The sequence below is a fragment of the Solea solea genome, chromosome 11 (genome assembly GCF_958295425.1).
Source record: "Solea solea chromosome 11, fSolSol10.1, whole genome shotgun sequence".
NCBI lineage: Eukaryota > Metazoa > Chordata > Actinopteri > Pleuronectiformes > Soleidae > Solea > Solea solea.
In genome coordinates, this window is record NC_081144.1 from 16,531,384 (window position 1) to 16,545,273 (window position 13,890).

At 41.2% G+C, this 13,890-nt stretch overlaps 2 protein-coding genes across 3 annotated transcripts; one reads left to right on the forward strand and one right to left on the reverse strand.

The window, feature by feature from the left end:
- The first annotated feature begins 4,422 nt into the window (after positions 1-4,422).
- actr8 (actin related protein 8) lies at positions 4,423-9,560 on the forward strand. Its single transcript, XM_058643566.1, has 13 exons — positions 4,423-4,681; positions 5,249-5,419; positions 5,511-5,621; positions 5,728-5,832; positions 5,957-6,130; positions 6,813-6,906; positions 7,038-7,170; positions 7,290-7,443; positions 7,617-7,712; positions 7,843-7,983; positions 8,060-8,369; positions 8,808-8,971; positions 9,101-9,560. The coding sequence occupies exons 1-13, from the start codon at positions 4,547-4,549 to the stop codon at positions 9,242-9,244; spliced, it is 1,932 nt and encodes a 643-aa protein (XP_058499549.1). The 5' UTR covers positions 4,423-4,546; the 3' UTR covers positions 9,245-9,560.
- Positions 9,561-10,377: 817 nt separating this feature from the next.
- Positions 10,378-12,887, reverse strand: selenok (selenoprotein K). Of its 2 annotated transcripts, none has more exons than XM_058643567.1 (4): positions 12,739-12,887; positions 11,591-11,681; positions 10,893-10,967; positions 10,378-10,477 (listed from the first exon to the last, which is right to left on the reverse strand). In XM_058643567.1, the coding sequence occupies exons 1-4, from the start codon at positions 12,755-12,757 to the stop codon at positions 10,378-10,380; spliced, it is 285 nt and encodes a 94-aa protein (XP_058499550.1). In that variant the 5' UTR covers positions 12,758-12,887. The 2 variants fall into 2 exon arrangements, with proteins under 2 accessions (XP_058499550.1, XP_058499551.1); XM_058643568.1 differs by having other exon boundaries at positions 10,387-10,477.
- Positions 12,888-13,890: the final 1,003 nt, after the last annotated feature.

The following is a 13,890-nucleotide window of genomic DNA, read 5'->3' on the forward strand; positions in this document are numbered from 1 at the left end:
GTTTGCCCCTCAACAGGAACCTGATTTAGTTTAAAGACGAGGCACTGTGAGGACTTGATCGTGACCACTTCTTCTGCCTCTCAGCGAACTGTTTTTTCTTCATAGCCACAAGTGACGGGTTCAGATCATTATCACAATTGGGTCGTATGTGTCCATCTTCTCCACAATTGTAACAATAACCTGGCTTTGGCCCTGAGGGCGGGGTCTTGTAAGAGGGACGGGGTGGAGCCTTGGTGGTCCTCATACTCTCACTGAGCCGACTGACATGGGTGGAATTGGGTGAGGTAGGCTGCTTTCGGTTGGACTGAGCAGTAAGGGCCGCCAGCTGCTTTTGAATGTCGGCAAGCTGCTGGGTGAGCTGCTGGGTGATGGTAGTCAGCACTTCCACTTTATCCTCTTCTGGGGCTGCAGAGGCGTACTGGGCGTGCGCCCCGGCTCTGGCTTTTGAGCCGAGGTGCTGCTTCATACGCTGAACCTTTGCCGCCCCACGATCCTCTTCCGTCCTCAGCAGCAGCAGCAGCTCAGCAAACGATGGAGGACGAGACTTGCGCTGTTTGAGCTGGAGCTCCGATATGAGCGTGTTGTCCCAGCAGCCACGGCAAAATTGGTTCAACAGATGCCGATCCAGTTCGGTAGCTGGGACTCCTCCCCTTTTCACCGCCAAAGTTAGTGCAACCTGCAGCCTGTGCAAATATGCAGATGGATTTTCACCAGCGTCCTGAAACAGCTCCATAAATTTGGCGTACAGCTCGTCACCATCCTGGACTGTTCCATAGGCTGAATCGAGAATCTGGAGGTAAACCATGGGTGGTGTGTCCGGCGTGAGATGCCTTACCATATCCGCTGCTGGTGGCAGTAAGCTCTCAAGTATTCTCCTGGAGCGTTGCAGGTCGGAGACGGCAGGATCTTTCAACAGGAGGTCCACCCCAGATCGCCAGGCTTCGTAGTCTGATTCATTCTGTGGTCTTGGAGCACGACCCGAAAATGATCGGAGCCTCTGGGCAGACAGGTGAGTTGCATGGTCATCACTTTTCACAATATGTTCGACTACATACCGCTGTATTCCCGGTGGATTTAGATCAGGGAGGGGCATTGTGGGGAATGAAGGTCCTGCAGCTCCCCGAGCACTCGAGGTGGCAGGAATGTGTGGCAACTCATCGCTGGAATTGTGTACCATAACCGTAGCACCTTGAGGCGGGTTGGGGCTGGCAGCGTTGGGCAACTGTGCAGCTGTACTGGGAACAGTTGGCATCACCTCCTTTCTGGAGTCTGGATGAGTGGGGCTTTGCTCGGTGATAGACTGGCCCAGTAGAGACATTAACCCCGTCAGAACCTCAGCGTAGTCCCGCCCTGTGAGTTTAGCCAACTGTTTTAATTCGCCCAGGTATTCCCTTGTTTTTAACTCCCCAAAAGAATCTGCGCAAATGGTAGCGAGTTCTAAAATATCATAAGTCACTTTTTCTTTTTCACAACTGTACGTGTACGGCAAAATTTTCCGCAGTTCACACAAAGCATTTCCCGACTCAAATTCGACAATAATCATGTTCTGGAAAACGCCAGGCTCAGTTATAGCCACGATATTAGAGGGGTTGCCGTACCGACTTACGAATGCAACAACCTCATCGTCTGTGCGGTCACCGGTTACATGTTTAATTAAAACAGCATTCGGAATTTTTATGCCCTTTGTTTCCAAAATGTCCATATTTGCAATTAATGTCAACTTTACTATTGTTATTTGCTCAGCTCTGTACTCTCTCCTGGCTAGCTCGCCACAAATTATGTAGCACCTATGTCACACAAATTTAACACTGAAGCTAATGTGTAACAATAAAATACAACAATAGGCTAGTGATCAGAAGACTAAGGTACGACCAAAGGAGGGAGCAGACAGAGACTGAGGTTGCTGGTTGAATGATACCATGTATTTTTTATATAGCAAAAAGTGCAATGAAAAACCCACAACAATATAGTGATATTATATACAGTGAACCGGCCGATCTGCTAAAGGCAGACAATTAAAGAAGTACGGTAAGTTAACTTTTTTCAATCATTTGCATATATGCACATTCAGATATTCACGATTCAAATTCATCAGCAGATAACAAAGTCAGAGTCAGAAATAAGCAAAAACCCATACGCTTGGTTCATTATGAACACCAAAAAGATGATCCCAGCTACCCCCCCACAGTTTATGTAAACCCACGTCTGGGTTGGGGAATTGAGTCCAGGGGAAATGAGTGGGAAAGTGTGTAGGGGAAGGATGTGTGTGCGTGTGTTGGGCAGGGGCTGAGCGAGTGGGTGAGAGTCTTTTACTGGGCTACAAAGAGCCCCCTACCAGCCTGGCAGGAGGGATGCGACTCATTCGACAATCTGTCAGTCCGTGGCTCCTTTAGCTCGCCATCTATAAGATCCGGCCGTCCGCTGCGCACTACACATACGTTCGGCCGTCGCGGTCTCGGCACGGCAGTTGCGACACGGTAAGGGGCTCCTGTAGCTCGTCTCTCATGCAGCTTCCCCACTGCTCCCTCTCTGAGACTGAACTGCAGCGGCTCAATACTAAACCTCGGTTGGTTGCGCCGACCCACGTGACCCACGCCAACCCACGTGACCCTGTGACGTCACCGCGAGATTTAGACATAATACCGTGAGAGTTGAGAAACAGATACCCTGTGAGTGAGGGATTTATCACCCCTGTTACACATTGTATGTCTTTATTGTCATTTACATCAAGGACCAATTTAATGATTTTGATCATTTTGATATGTTTAACATTCAGTGATCAACTTTAATTAATACGTCTAGAATGATTTTGTTTATCTCTTAGGCCTCTTCACAGCCTAGCTGCTCTCCGTCCAACCACAATTTCCGAGAATCACCCGTCCCAGCAGCAGCTCATGACCTTTTTCCTCTGATTCTCAACATGGTCGCCAGTCATGCAAAGAACACCAGTGACCTGGCTAAGTTCTGGCTGGTGCAGTTTGACAAACAACAGAACAGAATGCCTAGCACCATGCCACTGGAACTGAGGGCCTGCAAGTCCTTCTGCTTGATGAAAGATTTGAACAAACTGTGCAAGAGTCTTCATTCCCAAAGTCAGAAAAGCAAACTATCACAAGTGACCGTCAGTGAAAAGAGTACATCAAAGTTAAGAGACGCTGTAGAAAAACACTTTCAGAAATGTCGAGCCACTGAGAAATGTGGTCACCTCTGTTTGAACATCCCTTATGAGAATATGTAGACTGATTATGATGAGCAAACGGTGTAAGAATAGTTACTGTTTCATTCAATTCTAATGTGTATTTTTTTTAAATGACAGACTGTTAACTTATGTTCATGTTTTTAGTTTTTTTAAAGAAAACTCTTGTGTGTTGTAATGCAGTACATCTCAGTAAAAAGTGTATTGTTTATTGGCCTGATAAAAGCTTTCATTTGAACTGCCTGACTTATATAGTAAATTAAAGAAACATATTTATAAATGTGTGTTATATATATTACACTTTGTATTTTCCTAATCTGTCGGTGAGTCATCTGCAGCCAAACACTGACACGCAAAGACCAGCTCATGGTCACTGATGATGATGATACTGTTTTAGTTTAATTTATACAAGTTGGCTATCTTTGTTTCTAAAGCCTGGAAAAATGTCAGTAAAGTTATTTATTTTTTTTAGCATTGACTGATTTGCATTCTATTCTGTATTGCTGGCCCATTTGTGCTGAAAATAATCTTAATGAATGACACAATATTAAAATGAATAAATCAAACAACAATACGTACACATAGTCATTTAGTGGAGGGCAGAATATAAGCTGTGACTTTTAATGTACACTTGAGGTTCTGGTTGTTTAAAACTGCATAACCTGCATTTTGAATGTTAAGTTTCATGACATATTCATGTTATTTAACTTTGACTTTAACTGAAATGATTTTAAATTAAGGAACCTGGAATCCTAGAGCTTGCTTGCATCTTAATACAACACAACAGGTGTTTACTTTTGGCTTCCAACCCACTTTCAAGTCCCAAATTGGCCCTTCAAGGGGACTTTAGGGCACAACTGATCTAGAAAGAAAGTTGGTGGTGGAGGAAAGGAGGAGAATGGTAAAACATGTTTAATACATGGGCTACATTAGGACATTGTAGTGAATAACTGACAACAGAAGATGAGATGGCAGTAATTCTACTTTACCTGGACACCAGCTGACGTTAAATGCCAAAGAAATCGTGTCAGTAAAACATTATCGATGTAAACGACGCTGAAAGGTGGAAATTTGAACTCATAACTAAGCTCAAATGTAGAAATCTTATGCCACATCCAAACAATGGGTGGCAGCAATACGCATATCTTGGCCTGGACTGCCGGCAATGCTACCAAGAATAAAACCCGAAGAAGAAGAGATTTATACCACGTGACCAAACACGGAAGTACAGACCACAACGCAAACAGCATCATTTGGTGCGGTTGTTCGTCCCTCGCTTCTTGTTGTTTTTCGACTTCTCCACAAATATTCGAAGGTGGTGAGTTTAGTCGAGTAAATGAAAAGCTCACCATGACTCAGGCAGAGAAGGAGCAGGACAACGGGAAGGAGAAAGAAAAGGAGCGAGAAAAGGAGAAAGATAAAGAGCAGCAGCGTGGTGTGAAAAGACCCATCGCTCCTCCAACCATCCCAGAACCTCTTCAGGAGGTGAAGTCAAGTTTTTACCCCTCTTTTAATCATCACACTTCATACTATATGACCGAACTACGTCTCTAAATACTATAAATTCAATTACAAATCAAGAATTTGATGCCGTTCACGTACAATATCAGATATGGTATTGTAATATGTGATATGTGTGTTTAGGTTTGGGGTCATGTTTATAACGCTAATACAATCCTTTACTTACATTTCATAAAAAGCAATTGTAACAATAAGCATTATTAATTCATAAAATATTTCATAAATCATGTATATGTTCAGTTTTATTAGTTAATGCTTATCTGATTGTACTCAATTTAAAAAAAATTAAGCTAAGGAAAGTGATTATTGTGTGAAATTGATGTGTAAATCTCAGCCCGTATACACTTAATGGACAAGTGCATCACTTCCACTGGGCCAAAGGTGCTCGAAACATACTTTAAATATGTGTGTGAAATATGATATAACCCTGGAAGGCAACCCAGGTTCCTCATTGAAATTGTTTCCAAAAGAACAGAGGCTGTTGTCACAGCACAATCATTCTGATACATTTGATATATTCCTCTCTTACAGCAAATACAGAGCAATTTCATAGTTGTCATCCACCCTGGTTCAAGGACACTCCGTATCGGCCGAGCAACAGACACAGTTCCAATCACCATCCCACATGTGATTGCACGCAGACACAAGCAAAGTGGACAACCCAAATATGAAGATGCCTGGCTGCTGAGAGATGGTCTCAATGTATGTCACTCCTGCAGCCACATTAAAGTCTTTTCATCTGTGTACAATTCCATTTCATTTACCCTCACTGAAACCTCATGCTGTCTGCCAGAAACCAGAGAGTAAAGAGCAGAGGCAGAATGGACTGAAAATGGTTGACCAGGCCATCTGGTCCAAGAAGATGTCAAACGGTGTGCGGAGGACTCCTGTGTCTGCTGAACAGGTGTGTGTGTGTGTGTGTGTGTGTTACGAAAGGGAAAGACAAATAAGAAGAGAAGGTGCAATGAGAAAGTAGTGATTTGCTCTCACCTGTTCTCGGTTGTGTGTAGGCCAGAGCATATAATTGCCAGGTCCGTCCAGCAGTACTCGACAGCAGCTCCAGGGTAAAGTGGACCAACACAGCCCACCATCCTCCTCATCTGGTGGGAGAGGAGGTCAGTGTGTGTCTCTGAATGTTACCAAAAAACATTGTTCCTGTTGTACCTTTTTTCCTTCTCTTGCTTTTTGTGTCTCTTCTGTTTTTTTGTGTGCATAATCTTCCATCCTGGTATCATGCAGGCTCTTTATGTGAATCCAACTGATTGTTATAACATCCACTGGCCCATCGTCAGGGGGCAGCTCAATGTACACCCTGGTCCTGGAGGCTCACTGACTGCTGTCCTGGCTGACCTTGAGACAATTTGGAGTCATGTCATTCAAAAACATCTTGAGGTCCAACTCAAAGATTTAAAGGTACAGATGCTTCTTCACCTCTTCTGCGGGGCTGAGTTCATAGTTTTCAGCAACATATTGAAAGTAGAAAATAACAAATGTTGAGCAATGATATTAAAAATGTAGTTAGTTTAGTCGTGTTAAAATAATTTAGATCTGGAGGAAGGAGATCGGAGTCAGCTCAAAATCCAAACAAGGGTTTAATCTTGTACAAGAGGAGCATTCACCAAGCAACACACAGGCCTGTTACAAAGTGAAGACTCACTGTCTTTGAAGAAACACATGGTATTTATCTGTCTCTGTAGGAATGTTATCCCCCTGCCATAAAGTGAAGACTCACATTGTAGAAAGTGATAACATTGAGTATATACTAAATACCTTACATGTGTCCTAAAACAATACAAAGGGTCACTGGTCACAAGTCACATCAAACAGTTACATTGAACATTTCTCTTCATGTAGTACATGAAGTACATCATTTCCATCACAAGTCGTGTATATGGCACAACAAAAAACAGCAGCACATTTTAGCTTGAAACACATCTATAGGAAGAGGCATCATGTAAAATAAGTTCAAGAGCAAAGATGAATTAGCAAGAACTGCAATAATTTAAGGGTTAATAAAACTGAGAGAATTAAAAGGGGGTAGAACAAAATTGGTAAAATAAACTTTGTTAATGCTTAGTTTTGTTCTGATTGTCAGTATTACAGATGTATCCTCCTTGTCCCTGACATCTACAACAGACAGCACATCAAGGAAGTTGTAAACATGCTGCTACTTAATATGGGCTTCTCAGGTATCACACACTCACACACACACACACTCTCATACTCACGCTACATGTATGACTTCATGTGATAATGACATATAATGACTCCATTGTTTTTGCCATACCTTCTGTCCTGTTGTGTGTTTGTCCATTTATAGCAATTATTGTGCACCAGGAGTCAGTATGTGCTACATTTGGTAGTGGGTTAAGCAGTGCTTGCGTCGTGGATGTAGGAGACCAGAAGACCAGTCTCTGCTGTGTAGAGGATGGGGTTTCCCACCGTAACTCCAGGTTGGTCTAAAACCACATATGTTTTTGAAATATTTTGAATATTATTATTTACCATGTTTATAATTGCAGAGTATTTTTATTAAATATAACTTAATCTTACATCTTTCTGAACTTGGCAGGTTGTGTTTGGCATATGGAGGTTCAGATGTGACTCGTTCTTTCTTCTGGCTCCTGCAGAGAGCAGGTTTTCCCTACAGAGACTGTCAACTGTCCAGCAGACTGGACTGTCAGCTATTGCAACATTTAAAAGAGACCTTCTGTCATCTAGATCAAGTATGTTTTCTTTGTTTTTTTATTAACGTGAAAATGAGGTCTGCGCATCCCCCTATAAAGGGATAGTCGGCACCTATTGTGTTTTTATTTAAACAACCATTGTCATTCTCAGGAATTGAATAGGCATTATGGATACACATGTATCATGTGTCTTTCCTCTTTGTCCTTAACAGGACATATCAGGACTACAAGATAAAGAATTCCAGACACGTTTCCCAGAATCCCCCTCTCTGCTCTACCAGGTTCGATTAGGAGATGAGAAATTACAGGTACATTCATTAAACATAATTGATTTTAGGATTGGTCCTGGACTGCTGTGTACATCTCCATTTTATATACCGGAATTAATTTATTTTTCTCTGCACCTTTATCTTCCCTGATGTGTGTGTGTGTAATAAGGCATCGATGGGACTTTTCTACCCAACCACTTTTGGTATCGTTGGTCAGAAGATGACATCACTCCAGTACCGTTCTCAAGGTGACTCGGAAGATCCTCATGATGAACACTACCTGCTGGCTACACAGAGCAAACAGGACCAGGTAACACACAACCCATTTTTTGAATTAGATCTGGTAGATAATTTTTTTCCCTTAATCTTCAATTTTTTCCCAACAGTCCTCCAAATCTGCTGCAGACCGGAAGGCTATCTCCAGACCAGGTGGAGCTTTGGATGGAGAGATGAGCAGTCAAGGAGGGATTGGAGAGCTCTCTGACCTACCCAGGGGCTGCGGGATGGGTGGCAGTGGAGCAGGGATGCAAGGGGAGATGGAGCTCGGGCCTGCCCAGGGCGAGTGCTTGATGGGGGCGGGAGAAGTAGATGAGCCCCTGTCTGCTCATCTCTCCAGGAAGTCTGCAATCATGAGCCAGTTTGAAAGTAAAGCACTGGGCCTGGATAAAGCCATCCTGCATAGCATCGACTGCTGTGGTAAGAAAGGACACAGCACGAGAGGCAAACTATTAACAAAAAATTTCGTCAAAAAGTAGAGTGGAAAAATGTGCATTTCTCTCCAAGTGGTACTATGTAGAAATGGGATTTGTTTAAGCAAAAATAAATATACTTCATCTTAAAGGTCCAGGGTGTAAGTATTGATGTCAGATGGAGACACTACTGGTTTGACATTAAAAAGCTTTGTCTAAGCCTATGCAAACCAAATTATTTTGTTTATACAGTGATTATACTTATAATACCATCATATTGGGTAGTATGTTCAATTATTTGCCAATAAATTGTCCCTAATATCACACAGTGGACCATTAAATGGTGCCGTTTTTATTTCCTTTATAAGGAAATTAAAAAAAGCATAGATTTAAGTGCTCAGGACGTCCTGTTTAACCTCATCTTGTTTGTATTTTGTGTGTACAGCATCTGATGAAACCAAACGAAAGATGTACAGCTCCATCCTAGTTGTGGGAGGGGGGCTCATGTTTCACGGTGCTCAGGAGTTTCTGTTACATCGGATTATCAACAAAATGCCGCCCTCCTTCAGAAGGCTGGTGGACAATGTGGAAGTAATCACACGGCCAAAGGTAACTCATCAAAATCTTGAAATAAGATATAGATCAGTGGTGGTGTCCAGTTGCTTATTTTGTCCCATGCAAATAGTGAAACGTGCAAAGGCTGACTCTTTTAATTTACTATACACTGATGTTTCTTAGGACTTGGACCCTCGCCTGATATCATGGAAGGGGGGAGCAGTGCTGGCATGTCTGGACACGACCCAGGAGATGTGGATACACCAGAGAGAGTGGCAGCGCTTCGGTGTTCGAATGCTCCGTGAGAGAGCTGCCTTCGTCTGGTGAAACCAAGCTGATTTTAAAAGTAGAGAACACATGGTGTGTCTTCTGTGATTACATTACAGAAATTAGCCATGTATTCTGGATTTAATCAGAAACTTGGAGAAAGACATAAGAATTTTCTTGAGTGTTTATCAACCAGAGAGATTTTGCAGCTCAAAATGATAAACCTCTCGATCATATGATGAAACTGAAACAAGTTTTGTTTGAAGGTAGTCTGGAGTCTATATTTCCAGTTGTCATGTTCACCGTTTCTGTAAATAATAATGAAATTCTTTGGAAGTTTGGCTGTATCTAAATAAACCTGTCATACTTACAATCACATGATACCCAATTGTTGCATTTAATTGCTCATGCCATGAACTATGTACTTTAATCCTCAGTACTCACATGGCACAGATCACTTATCAAACCCCCTTGGTAAATTGCAGTGGAATCAATACACACCCCTGAGATTTAATAGTGTCATTTCCTCACATTACTAATGTTGAAGTACAAAGTGAGAAAACATGCAATCTTACTTTTGTTAGTAATCGAGACTGCATGGAGACAAAGCAGATTATTAAGTGTGACAGCCATAGAGAGACAAACTCAGTAATAACATTTGAACAGTGCACATTTTTATTTAAACGGAAAGCTACAAAACACAAACTAACATTCTATTCCCATGATGGATCAGCATGACTGAGATTTCGATGATAACCATTTCTGAGAGACTAATGTGGAAGGGCAGAAGTAGGAAAAAGGGAGGAAGTGATGCAACTGACTGCTAAATCAGCCATTCTGGCCCCTACGTGTAGGAATTCCCAGAAAAGCGTCAAGAAACTGCTCATGGCAGTGACAGCCAATGAAAGGGGGGCTTCAGCACCATGATGTCACCATCCTTAAATTCTTATCAGACTGGCCGAGCCCCGCGCCTACACGAGACGTGTAGGCGTTTACCTAGAGAGAAGAATTCAGAGAGAATTGATATGGCAATGTGGAATCAACATCATGTCCAAATATATTTATATTCTTAACAAGGTTTTTCTTCTTCTTTTTTTTTTTTTTTTTAAAACTTAATTGCTTACCTTAATTTGTGAGACAGATTCTATAAATAAAAGGCAAGAGTTTTAACCCATCAACATCATTTTAATTCCTCACCTTCCTCATCCTCCTCCACCCATTGGTGGGGCATTTGGACCGGCAGCATGGTTTATTCTTCCCATCCGCCTTCTGCCACCAGGGGGACCTGGAGGGCTGAAAGCAAACAACAGACAAGAGGCAATGATGTAAATTCAGCTTTAGACATCTTAAAAAAAAAAGGTGACATCTTATCAGTGGTTTTCATTATCTTGACTATGTCAGGTATGTGAAACTAGAGTGCAGGGAATGAGTAACATAAGAAACATTGCACTAAACTCCCTTGGATGCAGCTCTAAGGAAACTAGTAGTGAGTTAGAGCATGTGATAAACAGCTCACAGATCAGGATTTTAATGGGACTCTTAACAAGGTTCTATTTACCATTGGGGTTTCACTTTTTTGCAGATGTTTTTAATGTAAAAATGACACAAGTATGTTCCCTCATACCATTTACCTCTGTGTGTGTGTGTGTGTGTGTGTGTGTGTGTGTGTGTGTGTGTGTGTCAGAGAACAACTGCCTCAAGAACCTACCCTCTGCCATCACTGAAGCGTGATGTATTACTATTTCCATCCTTTTTCAAGTCTGGGTGAACCAATGTCCTAAAACTGGGGTAGGACAGAGAAGAAGATCAGCGTGGAGGTAAAAAAAAAAGAATACATGAATGTTTGTCTCAGTTCTTGTAATGATATATAAATGTATAAGCTGCCACGGCTAACTAACTGAAAGGTGCTACAATGCTTATCCCCTTTAAGCTTGAGTGCATACTTCTGAATTAATTTATGATATGTTATTTGTTGAAATCCTCTTAGTCATTTATAAATGAGATGTTTGGGGGAAAAAGAAAGATTCAGTGTAGTACGAGTCTGAAAAAGCTTGCATTAGGATTAACGTCACACGTGTAACATTCTTATAAATGCTACACTTATAAATACTTAGTTCATGTGCATATTAATTCATTTAAAAAGGTCACTCATCTGATATAGTACATAAAGACTTAATGCTTATATGACTGACTTTAGTATTTTGACAACCAATTTTTTAGTTAAAGTTAAACAGTAAAACAACTTCTTTTTGGCTTATTTCATTTAAATATTTTCTGGTGTCTTTGCTCCATACAACAAAGAAATCTGAAAAACTGACTTGCTGTGGATAGGGGGAGAAAACAGGATATTTGAGGACGTTGTCATTTTGAGGTTTGGGAAACCCCAATTTTCATGTTTTAACTTACAATAGGCTGATGAATTCCACTGCTCCCCAGAAGAGATCGGCCAATAATGACAATCGCCAAGGTGACTGGGACCTGCTGTCCAGGACCTGACCTGAGAGACAGAGACAGACAACAAACATCAGCAAATAACCACTTGTTACACTCAAAGTATGCAGAAATCCAGCTGACACACCATGTCAGATCTGAAAGCAGATGGGTTTCAGCAGCAGAAGACCACCCTAGGGACCAGTTCTTGACACTGCAGTCAGCTGTCTGACACTCATTTCTCCGTGGTCAAACTATCTGACGCTGAATTAACTCTCTCCTGACAAAGGCCTTTATGGTAAAAAGCCTGCAACCCAATGACTCTGACTATGCGATGTAATAAAAACAAACATTTCCATAAGTTCTGAACAGGACTGATGAGGTTTTGTTTAGGACATCTTTGACAACTACCATACTGCAAATCAGACATTTTGACTGTAGAGTTTTAGAGAAATCAAATTCTCAATTTATTCAAATCCAAAGTCCCATATTCTCACATTTTAACATTCATTTCAACTAAAACGTGCAAATATGGAACATTTAATTGAAATTTCTCAAAAACTGTACCACAGTAAAAATGTCTGATTTCCAGTACATCCAGTATATTTATCTACACTACTAGATACCACAGTGACTGTATATCATAACAATTTTAATGAAAGAATAAGCAGGATCATTTCGGGTCACCAGCCACTGTGAAATAGTTTACATTTGGATATTCCACAGACTTTCACCAGCTCATCATCTGAGAACTAGCGGATTACTGACATTTAACCCACAAAGGCTAACAGCTAATCGAGCGTTAAAAGTCTGTCACGTTTCGACAAATTATAATCGCTACTAATGCTCAGAACGAAACATTGAATAGACTATTATTGCAACTGACACATACAGTTTATGCCTAAGACGCCATACACTAGCAGAAGTTTCAGCTTCCAGCTACGCAGATCCACTAGAGCAGAGATAGCCACTTTGCTAAACATACACGGTCTGCTGCCACTTCCTCCAAACGGCGACGCGTGTTTTAAAAGAGGTCGTGCAACCACAGCCACGATAAAGATGCGAAATTGAATAATATAATCGAAAAAGGACAACATATGATCGAAAAAGGACAAGACACTCACCGTTGGACACGTACACCATTTTCTACAAACAACAGCTTCATGGATGTTTACTTCCGGGTCCCTTCCTTTACGTCATTGCGTCACACGCAGGCGCAGACGATGTACTTTGACGAGAACTTGGAACTGTGTTAAACAGCTTTGAACTGCGTTTAAGAAGGATGAGAAGAGGATGAAATTGAGGAGATGAGAGGAGAATAACTACACAGGCCTTACACCACTCCATGTACTGCCTGTCAAAAATGATTTGAAGAAAATAAAGGCTATTCAGACATGTTTATCTAACCTTGTGTCTTACAGAAAGCCTGGACTAGAACATTTCACGCATGCATTTATTTTGTTTTGTTACAAAGATATAACAAAGAATAACTGATTTTGAGTATGTTTCGACAATAGTTTCTACATTCATTGTTATCGATTAATATCTGTAAAGACCACAATAACACATTTGATGAACATCCATTCATGTAGTCCACTTAATTAATACACTGAATAATTAAATGTAATTTAAGCACAGGACTGAATGAATTAATGGTAACTAAGGCTGTGCCATTTATTGAATGCTCAGACAAGCACAGGGACATCTCATTTTTATAAAATCAAATTAAGTCAAGTTAATAAAAAAAGACTTAAAGACAAGTGCACAGTGTGTTAGGCAACAATGACCAGACATTTATCAAATGCAATTGGTTTAAACTGATGAAAAGATCTCACACAGCCTGCAGTGCAAATGTACCTTAATTGACAGAATAGTTTAGTATTCCATGCACATTTATTGAGTCCTACAAAAAACTTGAAATCAAACTATTTAAAGCAAGGCATTGTGTGGCTTTATGCAAACATTAACCAGTCGAAATGTAAAGGAAAGTCCAAAATACAGCACATCACACCAATCTATTCCTTGTCTTTGGTCCAGGATTCAGGCGTCTCGCCTTTATCATCAGGGCTTTGAATGTCGACCTTGGAGTCAGGAGTTGGTTTCACTTTGGCAGCTACTTCATCATCTTTCTCTTTTGCAGGGGTTTCTGTTTTTGTTTTTGGCCTTTGCTTGCTGTTCTTCTTTACTGATGCAGCATGTCCATGTATATTATACTCGCTCATGACTTTAATGACAGTTCTGCCCGATACGTCACATAACTTGGCCGTTTCTCTGAC